Below are 19,566 nucleotides of genomic sequence, written 5' to 3'. Positions count from 1 at the left end.
CTACTACTACTATTACTACTACTGCTGCTTCTGCTGCTGCTGCTGCTACTACCACTACTACTACTACTACTACTACTATTATTACTGCTGCTGCTGCTGCTGCTACTACTACTACTACTACTACTACTACTACTACTGTTATTATTTGTAATATCATTATTATTATTATAATATTTTTAGCTTTCCCACTGCACCGTATCGAATGAGTTAATAAACATGTGGGTTACCTTGCAGAGGAGCAAGAACAATGAGCAGTAGTATGCCGGCCAGACAGGACGGCCCCACCACGTGCCAAAGGACACCAACCACAATCACAGTCTGTAGGCGGACGTGTTTCCGTCAGTACTAGAGAAAGTTATGAAAAAATCGAGTTCTAATTGATATTCATGCACCTAGCATCCATAACTCTCTCTCTCTCTCTCTCTCTCTCTCTCTCTCTCTCATATTTATATTTATGTATAATATATATATATATATATATATATATATATATATATATATATATATATATATATATATATATATATATATATATATATATATATATATCTCAGTATATAAAGTCGCCTTAGGCAAGCTGTCATTATACACCTACTGTGTTATATTATTTTATTCTTGACAGTGCCAGTCGATTTAATTAAATTAACTTATCGTGGTAAAGGGGTTAAAACAGTGGTTCTTAACCCGACGGTCGCGACCCAAAATTGGGTCACCAGGCCAAATCTTGTGTTTAGTCTATAAATGACTGCACCAAGGATCCGAGATGTCCACAGTGTGTTGAAATTCAAATTAGGCTTTACTGGGAAGAAGGAGGTTGAGATAATAGAACCTTCTCTAATCAGTTGGTAAACTCTTGGAGTTGCTGTCTACCGTAGTGACCAGTGAGCAGTCGAGATAGATAGGTAGACAGATAGATAGATGTGTGTGTGTGTGTGTGTGTGTGTGTCCAGTCATCTCGAAATGAACGGATCTTGTATTTGCTTTTGTTGTTTTGTTCTGTTTTTTTTCTTGGACGGAACAAGCTTGGTGATTCCTGGCCTTTGGTTCCTTCTTTCTTGAAAATAATATATATACCGGTATATATATATATATATATATATATATATATATATATATATATATATATATGTGTGTGTGTGTGTGTGTGTGTGTGTGTGTGTGTGTGTGTGTGTGTGTACCCCTGTATATAAATACACACACACACACACATATGAAGTAACAAAATAATTTCACTGGTATCAATAGTTAATTTGCCATTCAGTGAATGTATTCTTATTCTGCTTTAGTGTATCTACGTGTGAGTGAAAGCAGTAATTATCAGTAACTTCCAAGTCAACAACTACCTGCATGTCAAGCTAAGCTGTAAGACATTGGGTAATGTCTGAACACGGTGGTGTGTGTGTGTGTGTGTGTGTGTGTGTGTGTGTGTGTGTGTGTGTGTGTGTGGTACACACATGTAAACAGAAAGCATAAACCAGAAAAATATCTGTACTTATTTTTAACGTTATCTGAACGTATGGTTATAAACAACCAGGAAATAATAATGTAGTATCAGGTGATAATATCATAATTTTTCGGGCTGGCATGGTATTAAAGTAAGTATAAGGTAAGCGTGTTATATTACCGGGAATTTTTTTTGTTACCACCTGTGTTAACGTGCATATAATTATTACCAATTAAATTTATCCATGCTACGCCGTGGAGCACCAAGATTGCCTCATATCCGGAATATGGCTTGCTGTCAAAAGATATTAAAGAAACAGCGGGTTAAAGTCACTGTCAGCTCATTCAGTAGAATGATATTTCTTTAACCTTCTCCCAGACATTTCATAAATGAAGTCATATGGCAACAGAAGAAAGAAAATATACCTAGAGAGGTAACGTTTGCTAACAAACGAAGGCATTTCTCGAAGTTTGTTTCTCATACATTAATACATACATTTAAATGTATATGTAACTCATAATTATCATATTAATGAATCACAGAAAAAACAGGCTTGAGGGCACGTTCAAATCGAACTCACTATGTACTGTAACCACATCTGATGCCATGTAGAGTTATTATCCCTACTGGGACGGTTGTTAGGTGTCTGGTGGCTCTGTGTCTGTCTTTTTTTTTTTCGTACTCGCCCTTCATTTTTTCACTTGGAACTACTGTATAAAGTCATTTCAGAATTCTTTATTGAAAATATGAGAGAGGAATATTGGGATGCAAGTCCAAGATATAAATATAGCAGTTTCCATACCAGTCAGCCCCAAAATAAATTCATGAAGCCGGGGCAATAAGCGCTGGAAAGAAGAACGAGAACTCCAGCATCGAAAAGAACGAATATAAAAACTTCAAGAAATTTAAAAAAATAGCATCCAACTGGCAAGGTTAATGAAGACTCACCTCATCAATACAATACGTTAGCTGAAAGAAATCGACTGACACTAGATCGACTGGCATTAAATCGACTGGCGTTAAATCGACTGACGCAAAATCGACTGGCGCAAAATCGACTGGCACTAAATCGGCTGGCGCTAAATGTCATGGCACTAAATCGACTGGCATTAAATTGAGTGACATTAAATGGTCTAACACTAAATCGACTGGCACCAAATTAAGTGGCACTAAATCGACTGGCACTAAAGGGGTAAGCAAAATGGAACAATATTTTTCACGTATTCAAGGCTCACCTGAAGGGGTCCAATCCAGAGGTAGTGAATGAGCACGGAAGTGGAGTCAAACCTGCTTACATCATTTGACAGCAAGTTCACCATCTGGCCTATAGTCGTCTTGGCCAGCGCTGTGTGGCTCAATCGCAGTGCCTGGTTGTAGGATTGATTGATTGGCTGATTAATTAACCCATTTAACCTGAGAACGTACTTGTTTCTGTTTTTGTTACCTCTAAATGGCTTACTCAGCTTTGAGAGGCCATTTGTGGAGGTGATGGATACAGCTTTCATTAAACCCTTCAGTATTAGGCTGAATAAAATCGACAGTTTTGCAGATAACATAAAAATATGTTGTTGGCTTTACAGAGTTAAGGGAGCGATTCTGGCACTGTAACATAATGTCGTCGTCATCGAATGTAATAAACAGATAACATATAGAATCCCATGCATTATACCAGTGAGCTTCAACCTTTTTCTTCCTATTTACACCTTGAATTTTTCCGCAGTGGCCACGTAGCCCTCATCCAGACTGAGGAAAAAAAAAATTAGCATACTAACCTTATTTTAAACTGCATATTAAGGTTTCCGTTTCAATTGTCACCATGACAGTACACTCACTAATATGAGGAGGTTGGTGTATGAAGAGTACGTTAAGTTTCTAAGTTTATTGAGATGGTTGACCTTGTTTCTTTGCTACCAGTAAGTTTTTTTTTTAAGGTTGAGAACCATTGCATTATACTATTTAACTATAAAAATTGCAATATTATATCATCATCAACAATGTAAGACATTTCTCTGCTGGACAAGTGCCTTTCTACTCTTTCCTGTTGGTTATTAACACGTTCCAACCTATCCCACCAAAGCAGCAAATTTCACTTATGCTTTCTAATCTCTGCCCATTTCTCTCATTCCATCTCTAGGTTGACCCTCCGTTATGTCTACGAAAGATGTGTCCTATCCACATTCATTTCTGTTCTTTTAAATACAGATATTCTATCCTCACTGTCGTCAGTTCCCTTAGACAAGTAGCTCTGTTCTTGTCCTTCCATATGATATATAAAATTACCCTTTCCACTCATTTTTAGAGATTCCTAAATCTGATGTTCATGACAAAATTATAATTAAAACAAAAATAAAGCCTCAAGCCCTACACAGTAAATTTCACACACAACTAACAAATACTCTAAAATCACACACAACTGCACAACCTTCCGATAGATGAGAGCACAGCTGGCGACTCGGAGCTGCATGCCAATGTGCGCTGTGCCCCAGAAGTAAGAGTGGTGAGTGAAGATGAAGAGAAGTGAGGCCAGCACCACCCCTGTTGCACTGAGCCACCCATACCACACTGTGTTGTACCCACCTTCGCCGCTGAAGTACCGCAGCACACCGCCCAGACACAGCGGCTGTACCACCCTGTGAGAAAAATGGACCTGACAAAGGTGCTTTAGTTCCTTAGATGATGTAAAGCCACTTCCAAGATGAGTACAGTTATCTGGCAAAAGAACGTAAATATAGTTACTCGTAAAATTGTTGTTATTAGAGAGATATTGGAAACAGTTTTACCCTCAGATGGTAAGAGGCCGCTCCCAAGGAAAAAAAAAAAGAAGTAGGGGTGTTGGTTAAGATGTAAAGCGGGGAGACCAACATTATTAAAAGCTCGTATCCAGTTTTTATGAAGAACAAGTCCCCATAAGTTAGCTCTTATTAGAGCTTGTTTTCTCGTATTTTTCTCTTGAATATTCGTTTTAATTTGATTTTGAAGTGTTTAGCAGTTGTATGAATGAAGGCAAATGTATGTACAAGCATTCTTATATACGGTATAGCTTAAGCTTCGGAGAATTTATAAATACCTCCCCAGGGAACGTATAAGTTTACGGTGAAGATAAGATTGTTTCTATATATTTTTGTCTCTTATATTGCTACAAGATACTTTATAACAAAGGGTGAGTGACTAATGAGGTGGAAAGTAAAAAAAAAAAAAAATCGTATTTTCTGACTAATTCACGGCCATATCGTATAAAATTCACTAGGATGCATGTGAAATGTAGTACAGCACCTCAGGAAACACTCCTGTATGACCCCCAGGATGCCATATTGGGCGAAGGTCCACCCAAAACAGCGCACCAGACCCTTCACATAGTAGGGCCTCCTTCCCACTGCCATGCTTTCCTCTACTTCCTCACTCCAGTCTCTGCAAAAGAAGTTACAGTTGGGGTCAGAAATTCGCTTACTTTCCCCACAGCGTCGACTTCGCACATAAGACACTTTGTTACTTTCTTCCTTTACACTCCACATCAAAGAATCACCTGCGAGCAGAGACTCATGTCAAGTCTCTCTTAACTCAGATATGTTTGTCAGTATAGGAATGTGAGATGAAGGACACCAACTTTTCCACTTTTTAGTTTTACCTTCCCAGATGTGGGAGGAAATGGCAGTCAGGTGGTAAAGAAACGGATTCCTGACCAGAATGATCCTAGATCAATCCCAGCCTGGGGCCAAGAACAGTTTTGCAGTCTGATAAAGTAGTCTTCCTGCAACACTTCCCTACCCCCTACTGATACCTTCACCCCAGTCCTTAATGACAGCCAAAGCATGTAGTCACTATGGACGATGCGTTTTAGCATCCAAGTGGTGACAGGGGATGTGTGTTTGTCTTGTCATCTGCGGCACGTACAGGGACTGTTGAATATTTAGGAGAAAAGTGTTAATGTATGGTGAAGAGTCGGATTAGAAATAATTGTACCTAGGATTTCATGCAGATTTTTTTTTTTTTTTTTTTTTTTTTTTTTTTTTAAATACCTTTCCAGAGGCTAGTGCTGACCTCTGCATCCTGAGTGCTAGGGTGGCTGAGGCGTCCCAGTCCTGGTTACGGTACAGGTCTTCTTCAGTCAGCTGCTGACGGTACCCAAGCCTCAGTAACGGTACCAGCCACCTGCAACAATGACGGGCATTGACGTGGAGGTTAGATTTGACTAGTAACCAAGGAGGCGCAGTAGTACAACACAACCAAGGCTCATTATTTCTCACGCAGATAAGACTGTAAGCTACGTAAATTTGACTGGGCCCTATTAAATATGAAGGTCCTGAATTAAATTTGATATAAAATCTCTTGAATTGACCCTGCCTGACCAAAACTTACCTGACGACCCTAGCCCATTCAGTCCGGTGGCGTCTTTCTTCTTTGTAGTCATGCTGTTCACAGACGATATTTTTCAGCTTAGGAGAGGCTTTTCAGACTGTCGGGGTTGGATACAGCCTTCTTTAACCCATACACTATTTAGGAGAATCATTGTAATGGAAATAAAATCATCTGACGAACAAAATTAAACTGAACAATACATCATTGAATTGAAAGAGGTTAATTGACAAGAGACCTTGACTGCTGGGACTGGCTCTAAACTGTAGCTGATATGACCTAAAAGTATTGATGTAACTGTATATAATCAGCCGAAAGTTACTGCTGAACAAATTTGGCCGTAATTAATTCATGCAGAGAAAATGATGGAGCATTTTGAATAGTTATTCCATTACGCCGACCCCATGCAGGTGTGAGGTCGACGAACGCAGATTTTCACAACATTTCACTGCTGATCGTTCATAACATTTACTATACCCGTTCAACACCGTCAGTACTACTGGTTGTCCATTTGTTAACAGGTACGCGGTTAATGAACGCACTTTCTTCATAATATTTCATAACTGATTAACATGTATTCTGTGCAGTCCACGAACACATATAATTTCACCCGTCTGCAAAATTTTAAAAGTTGTCTGTTCCTTCGCTGTCCCTTATGGATTTTAATCCACTGAATTAACATATGACAATATAAACAGCTGATTGGCTGCTGTTTCTAAGATATGTAAGTTTTTTTTTTTTATACTTTACTTATGTAGGCTACATAATGCCGACAGTTCAGAGTTTATCATGATTTACAAACCAGTGTATTTCCATCTGTGTGTGATAGTTTTATGTGAATATATTTGACGTGCCAAGTATACATTATGTAACAGTACATCGTTCAGTCATTACTCAGCTTCTGCACTGCGCTTATGGGCATGTCTCTTGTATTCATGAAATGGGGCACCCGTAGTCAATGCCCAGCAATAGCTCGCAAGCTCTGATGGGTTCCATTTGCCGATACCTTTTCTCCATTGCTGCAAAGTCCTGGTTAAGTCGCTCGCCATGCTCGTCACTCACTGCTCCAAAGTTTTGTGGAAAGAAAGCTGCATGATTGCGAAACAAATATGTAACTTAAGTGACATACTGCACCCAAGCTTATTGTATGCCGTATGGTTTTCCACCAATTCCCTGTAATTGTATCCCATGTTTCCAGGAAATCATGTTGCTACTAGCCTGAAGGCTTGCCAAGCATCCATTTCCCTGCCACACAGTGCATTGTCAAATGCAATCTCGAAGTTCACGAATCTCAGGACCAACAAAAACACCTTCATTTATTTTTGCTTGAGCTACCATGGGGTATTTCAGAGATACTTGAATGCTTGTTGGGTTCTGTACATTGCTTTGACAAAATCCATCAGACATAGCTGGAAGGCATCTTGGGTTTTGTCCATTGTTTTGACAAAGTTCTTCATCAGACATAGCTTGACGTGTAAGGGTGGTAACAAAATCTTAATTCCACAAGTGGTGAACATTTTTCCTCCCTGGCTCCAGTGACTGTCGAAGCGGCCAATCTCTCTTGATGTGGTAAGATTAACTTGCAAGACTATCTCATTCACTGAGAACACAGCAGTACTTTGTATATCCACACTGCAGACCAAGCAAAATGACAATAGCATGCAAGCCATCGCAAAGCTACCACTGATGGTCGTAGTTTATGTAAGGTACCACTAAAGTTGTTTTATGTTGTAAATTTCCTTCATATGGACTGCATGGCCAAATGAAATGGATGGCAAAACACTGTCACTGCATGTGCAGCAAGACAGCTTTAAGACTCGTCATAGATGAATCAGTGAAAAGTCTCCACGCAACAGAATTTTGAACGATGTGGAGTGCAGCCATCAGACCATGTTGCAGGCTACAAGATCACCCTCCATGAAGATGAAGTGAACAAGAATCTTCTGACGGTCACGGAACATGGAAACCCTTATCATCATCAGCCAGGAGATTCCATTGCACAGCAACTCTTCCTTACTCTTGGGCAGTTACAAATCCCTCAAGAGATCATTCAGTTCACGTTGTTAAGAGGTGTGGTTCAGTGGAAGAGGATGTGACAAAATCCGGGTCAAGATGGTCAAGAATTAGATGTTTCGCAGTTCCCCTCTTGGTCGTCTAATTCAAATGAGATGGATTCCGGTGCTTCAGGAACAGGCAGACCATCCCCATGGGGTAGCCTACCGGGCGAATAACTGATGGAATGTTTGGATATTGTACAGTCCATTCTTTATTTTTTGACAAACCCTTCCCAGCTGGGGGCACCATACAGTAGTAGCAATTGCTGTTACGATCTTTTGCGCTTGCAAATGTCACTTCGCCTTAAATATAGCAAAAATTATCTGCTTTGTTCACACAAGTACGAGACATCACTGCTCACTTTGGCTAGATGGAAATTTGTTCCTTTGCAAAATCAAACTAATATACAAATGAGAAAGACACCATATGATTTGCTTGGTTTCATACTGCAGAATGTTCAGTGATATAACCCAGTTAATGACCGAATCACCAGTGACGTTTCAGAATATGATGAAATGCCACACCATCACCTTCAGGTTTCATTATGCATGTTTTGGCAAAACAGCTAAAACTCTCCAGTCTCAGTGAAATATTTAAATATTTAGCCAAATAGCTGCTTAGTCAAATATCTGCCCGTGTTTCGATCATTTCTGGTTTGAAACAAGAACCATATTCAAATATTAATTACTCTATCTGTTCAAAAATCAGTGGTCTTAGATACTGAGCAAGAATACAGTATCTTAAAACTAGAGCCAATCAGACATTTTAAGCATCATTTTTGTTCTCAGTGACCCAAACTTACTGAAGTTAAACCATTTTTGTTTCGGATGCATTTTGCCTGCATACCAGTGTGATCTTATTTGTATCTGCTGATCGTTCATGTTGGTGAAATTTATTGTCGATTAAAGCTGACCTTCGCGATATATTTACTGCCACACTTATTCATGATTAGCGTCGTTGCAGATGTGTGGACGCTGCAGCTGCACGACGGACCATTCTAAAAATAGTAAAAACAGGGGAACATCTGTGGTGTACATTAATGGTTATGAGAGTTTTATCTGTGCCTCATTACCATTGTATTTTTATCATGTTATGGCTATCTGAGTGTGGTGCGATTTGTACTATTGCGAACTGTATCATAGATCCACTTCCTTACGAATAATAACGAAACAAAGAAAAGTTATTTTTGAAAATCAGTGGTTGATATAATATGCTGCTATGGGAGTCATGCCTCGTTATATCTTCTTCTTTTTTTTTTTTTTTATCATGTTGTGGATATCCTGAGTGTGTAGCGATTTTTGCTATTCTGGACGCTAATATCGATCTGCTTCCCAACTTCCTTCCGGTGATAACAAGATCATAATACGTCATCGTTGGGAAGTGGTTCATCGTTTTGCTTTAGCTTAGGAGAGACTTTATTAGTGTGTGTGTGTGTGTGTGTGTTCTTAATTGTTCTTATCTAATTATATCTTAATAGGAATGAGTCAAGCTCGTACAGTCCCGTGTAGTAAATCACTTTTATCATACATATCCTTAAAATTATGAATAGTTTTGGCACACACTCTTTCACTCGTGCATTCCATTGATCAATTGCCCTATATGGGAAACTGAATTTCCTTACGTCTTTATCACCTCTCTTTTTGTGTAGATTTTTGCAGTGTCCTCTTGCTGATGCGTCCCCATAGGTTATAATTACTGTATACTCATTTATGTCTATTTTCTCTTTCCTTGAGACGCATTTAGAGAGCATAATAATGTTTCCTCTTTTCCTTCTCTCCTGTAGAGGTGGTAGACTCAGTTTTTTCTAGTCTTTCTTCGTAGCTTAGATCCCTCAAGCTTAGAACCCACCTTGTAGCTTTTGTACTTTTTCATTCTTATCTATGTGTTTTTTTTTTTAGATGAGGATTCCAGACTACTGATGCGTACTCCAGAGTTGGTCTGATAAATGATGTTATTATCTTCTCATCATGTCTTCATTTTTATGAATATGAATGCTATTCTCATATTAGCAAGCAGTGTATACATGTTCCGTACCTTCTCACTGATGTGGTCAGCCGGAGAGTCTGTTATTGATAATCACTCCTAGGTCCTCATTCTGATATGTGAAGGGTTGAACTTCCAAACTTATAATCCCAGTCTGGTCTTTTTCCACTTTTACCAAACTTATTTACATGACACTTGTCCATATTAAATTCCATTTGGCATTTACTGCTCCATTCATGAAGTTTATTTAATTCTTGTAGCGCGGTGAAAGAGTCTGTGTTAGTATTTTTTCTTTGTATTTTTGCATCATCAGCAAACATATTTATATAGCTTCCATTTCCAGTGTTACTATGTCATTTATATTTACTGAAACATAATTGGTGCCAACATTGAGCTCTGTGGAACTCCGATAGTCACTTCCCCCCATGAGGAGTAATTTTCTCTTAGAACTGTTCTCATTTCTCTTTTTCTGAGAGAACCTTGCATCCACCAGTACAGGTTGCCTTGGATTCCTCCTTGATGGTTCAGTTTCCATAAAAGTCTTTGGTGCGGTACTCTGTCAAATGCTTTCTCGAAATCTAAATAGGTACTGTCCACCCATCCTTCTCTTTCCTGTAATGTTTCTGCAGCTCTACCATAGTAGCTTGATACATTAGTAACACACGATTTCTTCCTTTCTAAATCCGAACTGCCTCTCTGTTATCATACTGTGTGCTTCTACATGGTTTATCCAAACTTTTCTTATCAGCTTTTCTAGTATGTTGGTTACAACACTGGTCAGTGATACTAGTCGGTAGTTGAGTGAATTCCGTTTATTCCCTTTCTTGAACAGGGGAACATGTTTGCATCTTCCAAATATCAGGTGCTTTACCATGACCTAAAGATTCCTTGAATATTAAATATAATGATCTGCTTAACTCTTTTGCACATTCATGTAGCACCCAACCTGAAATATCGTCAGGACCATTTGCTTTACCTTTGTCTAATTTACTTAACTCTTCCTGTACTTCTTTTTCTGATATTTGTATATCTGATAATATGTGTGGGCATGCATGTTCCATATCATCTCTTTCAAACTTATTTTCTTTTGTAAAAACTGATTGGAAGTTTTTATTTAGTGCTACACAGGTACCTTTCTCTTGTGTATAGATGATCCCCTTGTCCGCAGTGGACAGTATTTTATCTTTAACTTTGGTTTTGCTTCGGATGTAGCTGTGAAATAGCTTCGGTTGATCACTACTTTTATTTAAAATGTCTTTCTCAAACTGTCTTTGAGTTTCTCTCCTTATCCTTGTATAATTATTTCTTGCCTGTTTATAGTTTTTATATGCCATCGCACTATTGTGTCTTCCTTATTTATTCCACAGCAAGTCTCTTTTTTCTTTTGATTTTTTACATTTTGTTTTTTTTCATTCATTGCCAGACGCCATGTATCCCAAACGGGGTGACCAAGGGCTTAGAGTTAATTGTTTTACAGGGAGGGGCAGTAATCCTCCCGTTTCTTTGTGCTGTGGGATGTAATTTTGGACTCCTATTTCATAAAACTGACAGAATTTTCTATATATAACATTTATATCTTTTTCCCTTAAGCTCCTTTTCCCAATTTGTTTTTAAGAACTACTTTTTCAGGTCATGGTAGTTGCTCTTTGTGTAGTTTAGGCTCGTTTTGTAGCTCATTACTGTTATCTCTGTCATTTGCAATCCTGAAGTTGCAATTTAATACTGTATCTTTTTTTTATGCGTCCGACTCTGGACATAGGCTTTGCAGCCTGCTTCCAAGGCCCAGTAGTCCTCCTACATACCATACACCTCTGTATGTCACCACTTCGGCGCTAACACCCACCGTCCATATTGAATACATGCTAGGGCTGTCTCATACAGGACTGGTGTATTGGTATTAGCGGGGTTATTTTTACAACATGTCGGCATGGTCGCTTTTGCCTAATAAAGGGTGATACATCATATTGTCAATATCATTTTCTTGCCTAGTAAATATAAGATCTAGTACTGATGGATCATCAAATCCTCTTTTTCTGGTGTTTTCCTTTACATGTTGAGTTAGGATAAACTGCACAAGACCCAGGAGCTTTTGGTCCCAACAGCTTTCATGGCTTCTTACATCTAGAGTATTGCAATTTCTATTTCTATTTAAATTTCCAGTTAATGTAGTTCTTTCAAATTTCTCATCCTTTCTATGTAGTAATGCTCTTAAACTCTGAATTGTTCTCTGCCAGGTCTTCATATTCACCCTTTGCCCAAGTGTTTCTTTCCCAAGTGTGTGTGTGTGTGTGTGTGTGTGTGTGTGTGTGTGTGTGTGTGTGTGTGTGTGTGTGTGTGCAGGAAAGGGACGGGAAAGTTGTTGCAGAAACTTTTCATGTCTCTGTTCTTCCTGTAAATCAAAATCTGAGTTAGAAGCGGGAGGTTTTCGTTTTTTTTTTGTTTTTTTTAGGTCCTGGCACTTGTTGGTCTAGCCTTTTCAGTTCGATGACGTCTTTATACACTATGTTCCTGCTTCTCCCAGACAATTTTATGCAGGTAGGAGAGCCCCACGGTGAAGGGATCACTGGAGATCCACACCCGATGATATTTCTCTTCATGACTTACCAGGAGTCCTTCCTGTTCCTTTTTTTTTTTCTTCTGCTCCTTACCAGTTCAGGTGACTCTACTGTGCACTGAGTGACAAGCCTAATGGTTTCCTGTAACCCAGGAAACCATGTACAACGCCAGGTGGTAACCATATAACCGGATAACGGAGTGATGTCAACCCTGCTATGATGCCCGTGTTAGCAGGTGGAGAGATATAAGTCCTGCCTCTGCCGCAAGAGAGAAGCGGCTCACTGCACGGGACGGCCCTGCAGGGGCGCTTGCGTGCCTCCGGTTGTTCGGTGTGCTTGGCTTGACAGACCGGGGTTACTCAACAGCAACAAACAACTCACCAGAAAACGACTTGAGCCATAAATCTCAATTCTCTTTGATTTCAAGGCTGTGATTTCCACGTCTGACCAAAAGCCTGAATCAACTATATTGTTTTTTCTTAACCCATAAGCCTCCAGGGTTTCTGTGTGAGGGACTGCTGGAAGGGTAAGCGTACTGCCCTCCGCCTATCGGCTTATAGTCGCGAAACTCATAGGTCCCTACCCTGGGGTTCCTTTATTAACTTTTGAAAATGCCCATTTCCGTCCTATACTGGAGACACTGGGCGCAAATGGGTCAATTTACTTACCAGAAAACGAGCTTACTAAAAAATCTCGCCGAGTCTCTAGGATTTGGGATCTGCGATTTCCTTGTCTGATCCATCTCGCCCACCTTCACCACCAAAAGCACTGCCCGCAAGGAAATGAGACAGTGCCGGTGGAGTGAGCGGGAAGGCACCGCAGGGTTGCCAAATTCACAAGACGTGAGAGTGCTGATATGCTCAAAAAACCCGAGAAACTATTAAAAGACTTCTTTGATTTCTAAGAAACTTAGTTGACACAAAATACTGCTGATTTTTGCTAAGAATGCTAAATTATGTGGAATATTGCCAATAATGCTCCTCTGAATGTCACAAGATAAAAAAATGCTCCTTGAATGTTTATAGATACAAAAGTGTTTCCTAAATGCTGCAAGACACAATGTTTTAAATTTTTCATTTAAAAAAGAGCAAAATTTTGACAAGCGTTGCTATAAAAAAATAAAAAAAAAAAAATTTTTTTTCGAAATGTGGTGAGGTGTAAAATGCTCCTTAATATTGCTAGAAACAACATATTCTTAAATGGTGCTAAGAAGACGTCCTAAAATTTCAGGCATATAAAACAAATTGCTCTTCTGAAAGTCGGTAAATACAAAATGCATTTAAATGTCGCGAGGCGCAACATATACCTGAATATTGCTGCCAAAAGAAAGAAAAGACAGATAAAAAGTGATACTAAAATTTCAGGCATATAAAGAAAAATACTCTTAAATGCTCAGAAAAGATGAGAAAAAGTGCTAAAATGTCAGGCATGTGGCTAAAAAAATGCTCCTCGACCACAGTCCTCGACACGCCGCTGTTGCTAATGCTTCCTTAGATAAGTGATATATATTGTAATTGTTTTTTGCTTTCACCAGTCAGCTTAATTTTATTCAGTATACAAGAGATTTTTCGAACTGGGGAGATTGGATACAGTCACTCTGTTCCTTCTACATTAACTTGGCCTACAGTCGCCGTCCCGCCATCTTCTATGCTGGTTTGTATATACCCCCTTTCGCTCTGATTTGGAGTGCTGTAGAGGAACGCCATCACGTGGTGGCACCGATATACTGAGTGGATCCACTGCCAGGTTATACAAACGCCCCTCATCTCCCTCCCTGTTCCCCGCGAAAAGAGGGTAGGGAATTGCAGGAAAATGACAGCTTCAGCCTGCAATTCACTGAGTTCACTTCCTGATGAGCCTTGAACCACCACAGCAACACAAACAGCAACTGCATAATATTAACCAGCAGTGATGACTATGAAACACTAATGTAAAAATTGCCAGAGAGAGAGAGAGAGAGAACACGTATCTTACCATTTTTTCAACCCTTTCAGTCCAGTGGCGTATTTGCTGTTTCATTCTTGCTGCCTCCAGACGATTTTATTCAGCTGAGGAAGAATCTGTGGAAGTGTAGGAGGTTAACCCGAATTTCGTCCTTTTTTCTTAGATTATTCTTGCTTCCTCCTGACGATTTCATTCAGCCGGGACAAGGTCTTTCGTACTAAAAGGATAAGTCAAGGCTACAACCTAACCTCCACAATTCGAAAACCCTGTCCTAAGCTGAATTAAATCGTCAGGGGATGGCAAGATTATAATTGAGAGAGAGAGAGAGAGAGAGAGAGAGATGAGATGTTAGGAGGTCAGTGGGTTAATTTGGGCTAAATCTGACTACTTAAAGTCTGGAAGGTCTCCCCTGGGCTGAAGGTAAGCGTCTGACCGCAGCAAGAATATGATTAAGTATACGTCATCGGAATGAAGTGGTTAATAGCGTAGTGAAATGTTTTTTACGACCCAGTCTGAAATAAATGTATTTAACGACGCAGTTTGACGTGTATTTTTACAACGCAGTCCGACATGGATGTAGTTTTCCGACAATCATTTGACATACAGTAAACACAGTAAATATGTGGTAGTTGGAGGGAATCTCTTTGTCACCGATAGCTTTGAAAGTTTTCAGTAGAGTGTTGTTAAATAGGTTGGAGCCGGTGGTTGAGGGTATTCTGAGGGATGAACAGGCTGGTTTTAGAAAGGGACGTGGTTGCAATGATCAGATCTTTATAGTTAGGCATTTGATGCAGCAAGTTAATGAAATGAGAGTACCGTTAAGTCTTTGTTTTGTTGATTTTGAAAAGGCTTTTGATAGTGTTTCGAGAGAGACTATGGGGAAGATCATGAGACATTATGGAATACCAGAGGAGTTTGTGAGGGTCATTATGAACATGCATGAGGACACATTTTGTAAAGTGATGGTTGATGGTTGTCTGAGTGATTCGTTTGAAGTCAAGTCCGGAGTAATTCAAGGTGGTGTTCTGTCGCCTTTACTATTTATATTGGTCATTGATTACATTATGAAACGCGTTGGAACAGAAACCGGTGCAGGTATACTTTGGGGAGAGAACAGGAAACTTTTGGATTTAGATTATGCAGATGATATAGTTTTGATTTGTGATGGGCCAGAAGAGATGCAGAGAGTGTTGGACTGTTTGGTGAGTGAAGGTCGCAAGGTGGGTTTGGTTATTAATTGTGGAAAAACTGAAATAATCAATATGAATATGGAAAATGCGCAGGAATGTGTAATTGGAGGTATGGTTGTAAAGCAAGTTGATAGGTTTAAATATTTAGGTACTTATTTAGCCAAGGATGGTTCTTTGAACTTTGAATTCGAGGAAAGGTTAAAGAAGGCTAATCAGGCAATGGGAATGCTTAAAAATATTTGGAATAATAACAGTTTTTCTGTGCATACAAAAATCAAACTTTATAAGGTAATGGTTAGGAGTATATTAATTTATGGACACGAGTCTTGGTACAGCACAGTGACTATGGAAAATAAATTCTTGGTGTTTGAAAACAAAGCACTTAGAAGAATATTAGGAGTTAAGTGGTGGGAAAGGATACCAAATAGTAGAATTAGAGAAATAACGGGAGTGCAGCCGGTCGATGAATATGTTAGGTTCTCACGATGGAAGTGGCTAGGACATGTGTATAGGAGACAGGGAATAGTACGAGGTACACCAGGGTGTATGGCACTTGGTAGGAGAGGTAGAGGAAGGCCAAAAGAGACGTGGGTGAGGACAATGAGACGGGAAGCTGGAGATGAGTGTTGGGGAGATCTTGAGGAGTTAGCACAAGATAGGATGTGGTGGTGTGAGTTCATCGAGGCCCTATGCATCCCCGAGGGTGCCACAGGAAATGATTGAAATACGTTCCCTTTGAAAATTACGCCCCCATAGCCCCATGGATAAATTGAAGTATTTATTAGTCAGGAAAGCAATGAAATCAGGTGAACGGAGTATCGTCACCCTGTAGCTATTGTAAAACTAAATGTGTGATGATTAATTTTTGCTTGTAGAAGTCTGTGGGGATGACTTATTAGAATACAGTGATGTACATGATAAATGGTCAGTTTTTGTAAGGGATATTAGGAGCTGTAAGTCAGTGTGCTCCATACCATGGCAAGCAAACTGGCGTAAGAAAAAATAAATGGATGACACCCTGCTAATCCCAGAAGTAAGAAAGAGCGTGACAAAAGCGTACATGGCAAAGCAAGGTTAAGACAGAAGACTCGCCCTTCTGTCCGTTCTTTTACTCATCTTTAATACCCCGCATTCTTACAGTTATCTTTGCCCTTAGATGTTTAACTAGCCTAGCATCGGGATCCATACACCTCGAAGAGGTAAAATTGAATTATGGATCAGTTACGTGGAAAGATCAGTCTTGCAGTAAAAAGGACACCAGGTCTTGTACAAACACGACATTTTGAACTTATTTACAAGCTAACATTTCGGTAAACTCACCATCTTTAGAGCCTAGGCACAAAAAGGGAATAAAATTAGAGTTAAATGGGAACCACATCGTGTTTCACTGCTAAACAAAAAGAGAGAAGAAAATGAAAATGGGGGAAGGGGAAATGCATGGTGTGGTATAGTATTATATTTCTCATAATCAAAATAAAAGGGGGATGATTTTCTCTGAAGATCAGTTCTTCACCGTTTAATTTTTACTCCGTACTCCCTTTCCTTCAGGTTTTATTGCAAACACAATAGCTGTGTGGTGCTTGTCAGTCACGGGCTACAGAAGCACCTTAATTCGTGCAAAGTATTAAGTGTCTTGGAAGCCGTGATTAAAAAAAAAATATTCAATGAACTTGGAAAACAGAGTAATCTAAGGAAGAAGAATACTGGTAACTAATGCTAAGAAATCCATGACTAGAAGAACAAGATGTGCTCCTAGTGCATCCCCCGCGCCCTTACAATCGATCAGTGAGCCAAACCGTGGACCTCGCTCTGTGGCATTGATCTTTTTCCGTTTGTTCTCAAAGTTGAATCACTTCTTCCTGCCCGATTCACAGCAGTCCCATCAAGTTTTGTCCAGTTCGGATCAAAACTGTCTGGTACTGCCTTATGACGTTGATCTTTGGCCTGTTGTTTTCAAAATCAAATCACTTAATCCCTGTGAGACGAAACATACTTTCCCCAAGATTGGTCCAAATCGGATCAAAACTGAGTTATATACTTTTTACACACACACACACACACACACACACACACACACACACACACACACACTGGTGCAGTGGTAACGCTCTCGCTTGCCAACTGGTGGACGGGAGTTCGCGCCTCGCTCAGGTTGCGAAAAGTTTCACTGACGAAGTGGGTGGTTACTGTCCCCCTTGAGCAAGGGGACGGGTGTGTGCGTGTGTGAAGGTCACAGCCTTGCCCTTAGATCGGACTATATGAGCTCTCAGCTCCCTTCCGGGAGGGTAAAAGCTGACGATCACGACCATCAAAGTGATCCTGACCGACCCGATGAATTACACACACGACCTAAAAATACATCCCCGCGCTATTATGCACAAGTATTAATATGGGTATTGAGAAGCTGCAAATGGATTGTATGACAGGAACATTGGTGACAGTATCCATATCTGAGAAACTGATGTGACAAGAGTGTGGAAAATCGAGTGGCAGAAGAAGAAAAGGATATTTCGAGGGATATGGACTCCATAGCACAGACAGGATCAGATTCTTTTTTAAGAGTAATGAGTTCAATTGTGCAAAGGACAGGGAAAAGTGTGTACCGATATGTTTGTGTGGAAAAGTATATTGAACAACCGATCGAAGGAGTACATAATGAGTGCATGTTTACCAATAACACATTATCTCTTCCTACCCTGCTCTCTTATGGGTCATAGCCTCTTAGTACCAGTAACAAAGTAGCATCAGTTAACATACTATTTTGCTAACAAATTGCAAAGCGAAACTTACTCTAATAGCATGGATGAAAGTGTTGACGAGTAAAGCGTGTGAGTCCGAGGTGGTAGGACATGCATATGTAGTGTAGCAGTTTTTTATAATGTATGTGCCATGTGGCATTGTGTCCAGTGCCTTTGTTTTTAATGAAATGCGTATTTTTTTTATTTTATTATTATTTTTTTTTTAGCTGTTATCATCTGTGACCTCTGTGACAAATCCCTGGAATTAGTTGGAAAAGGGTGGGGGGGGTAGGGAGATGTCTCTCCCCCCTCCAATGTGAAAACACACACACACACACACACACACACACACACACCGCTCGCTGGTGCAGTGGTAACGTTCCCGTTTGCCAACTGGTGGACGGAAGTTCGCGCCTCGCTCAGGTTGCGAAAAGTTTCACTGACGAAGTGGGTGGTTACTGTCCCTCTTGAGCAAGGGGACGGGTCTGTGCGTGTGTGAAGGTCACAGCCTTGCCCTTAGATCGGACTATATGAGCTCTCAGCTCCCTTCCGGGAGGGTAAAAGCTGACCATCACGACCATCAAGTGATCCTGACCGACCTGGTGAATTAATTACACACACTTCTTGATAACTACTGATTATATATCCGCGAAATGAAGATACAGAAGACGGCGTGGCAGAGCTCAAAACGGTAAGATAAGGAAATGGAATGTGTCTTGGAAAATTTTTGAGCTTTTGTCCATCAATTTTCAGACTAATGTACGTTCGGCACCCCTTTCTCTTCGTTAAATGAGTAACGTTTGCTGTTTAAAAATGTTTTGGAGCTATGAACTGAGAACGAGATGATCTGTTTGGGAAGCTGTGATGGGCTGCTGACAGTCTGACTGAATATATTCTGTTGACAAAGAGTAAATTAGAGGTACTTAAATATATATTTGGTAACAACAGTATTTTGGTGTAAAAGTCGCCTTATTTCTATCGAAAGAAGGGGATTTTTTTGGCTTTAATCAAAAACTAAGTTGGGATGCAAATGAAATCATTGAGTACATTTGGGTCGACTTGTGTTGAACACGAGATGGGTTGTGAATAATATAAGTTTGGTCACTTCAACGGTTTCGTCATTCTTGTAAATTACAATTTAGTAGTACTAGGCTGGACCAGATCAAGTAATTGTATGCCTTTGCTACGTATTTATGATGAAGTGATGTAATCTAAATTCTAACTCTTTAATTAATACATAGTTAGACAATGGCTTGGCGAAATGGGATAACCAGCGAAGTTGCGAATGCTCCATGGTTTTGTGA

General features: G+C 39.8%; 1 protein-coding gene across 1 annotated transcript in view; it reads right to left on the bottom strand.

Annotated features, from left to right (window-relative positions):
* The window catches only part of LOC145401605 (ATP-binding cassette sub-family C member 4-like), a 36,771-nt gene extending 23,639 nt beyond the window's left edge, over positions 1-13,132 (bottom strand). Inside the window, exons 1-6 of the mRNA XM_080273800.1 lie at positions 13,059-13,132; positions 5,483-5,593; positions 4,718-4,852; positions 3,867-4,074; positions 2,680-2,811; positions 228-318 (exon numbers count right to left, since the gene is read on the bottom strand). Coding sequence (XP_080129926.1) covers positions 228-318; positions 2,680-2,811; positions 3,867-4,074; positions 4,718-4,852; positions 5,483-5,593; positions 13,059-13,132 — 751 coding nt within the window. The remainder of the gene's footprint in view (positions 1-227; positions 319-2,679; positions 2,812-3,866; positions 4,075-4,717; positions 4,853-5,482; positions 5,594-13,058) is intronic.
* Positions 13,133-19,566: the final 6,434 nt, after the last annotated feature.

This window comes from Coenobita brevimanus, chromosome 6, assembly GCF_032717465.1.
Source record: "Coenobita brevimanus isolate Jiangsu-jjx chromosome 6, ASM3271746v2, whole genome shotgun sequence".
Lineage (NCBI taxonomy): Eukaryota > Metazoa > Arthropoda > Malacostraca > Decapoda > Coenobitidae > Coenobita > Coenobita brevimanus.
Note: the sequence above shows the minus strand (reverse complement) of the source record. Positions and strands in the feature narration are given on the sequence as shown.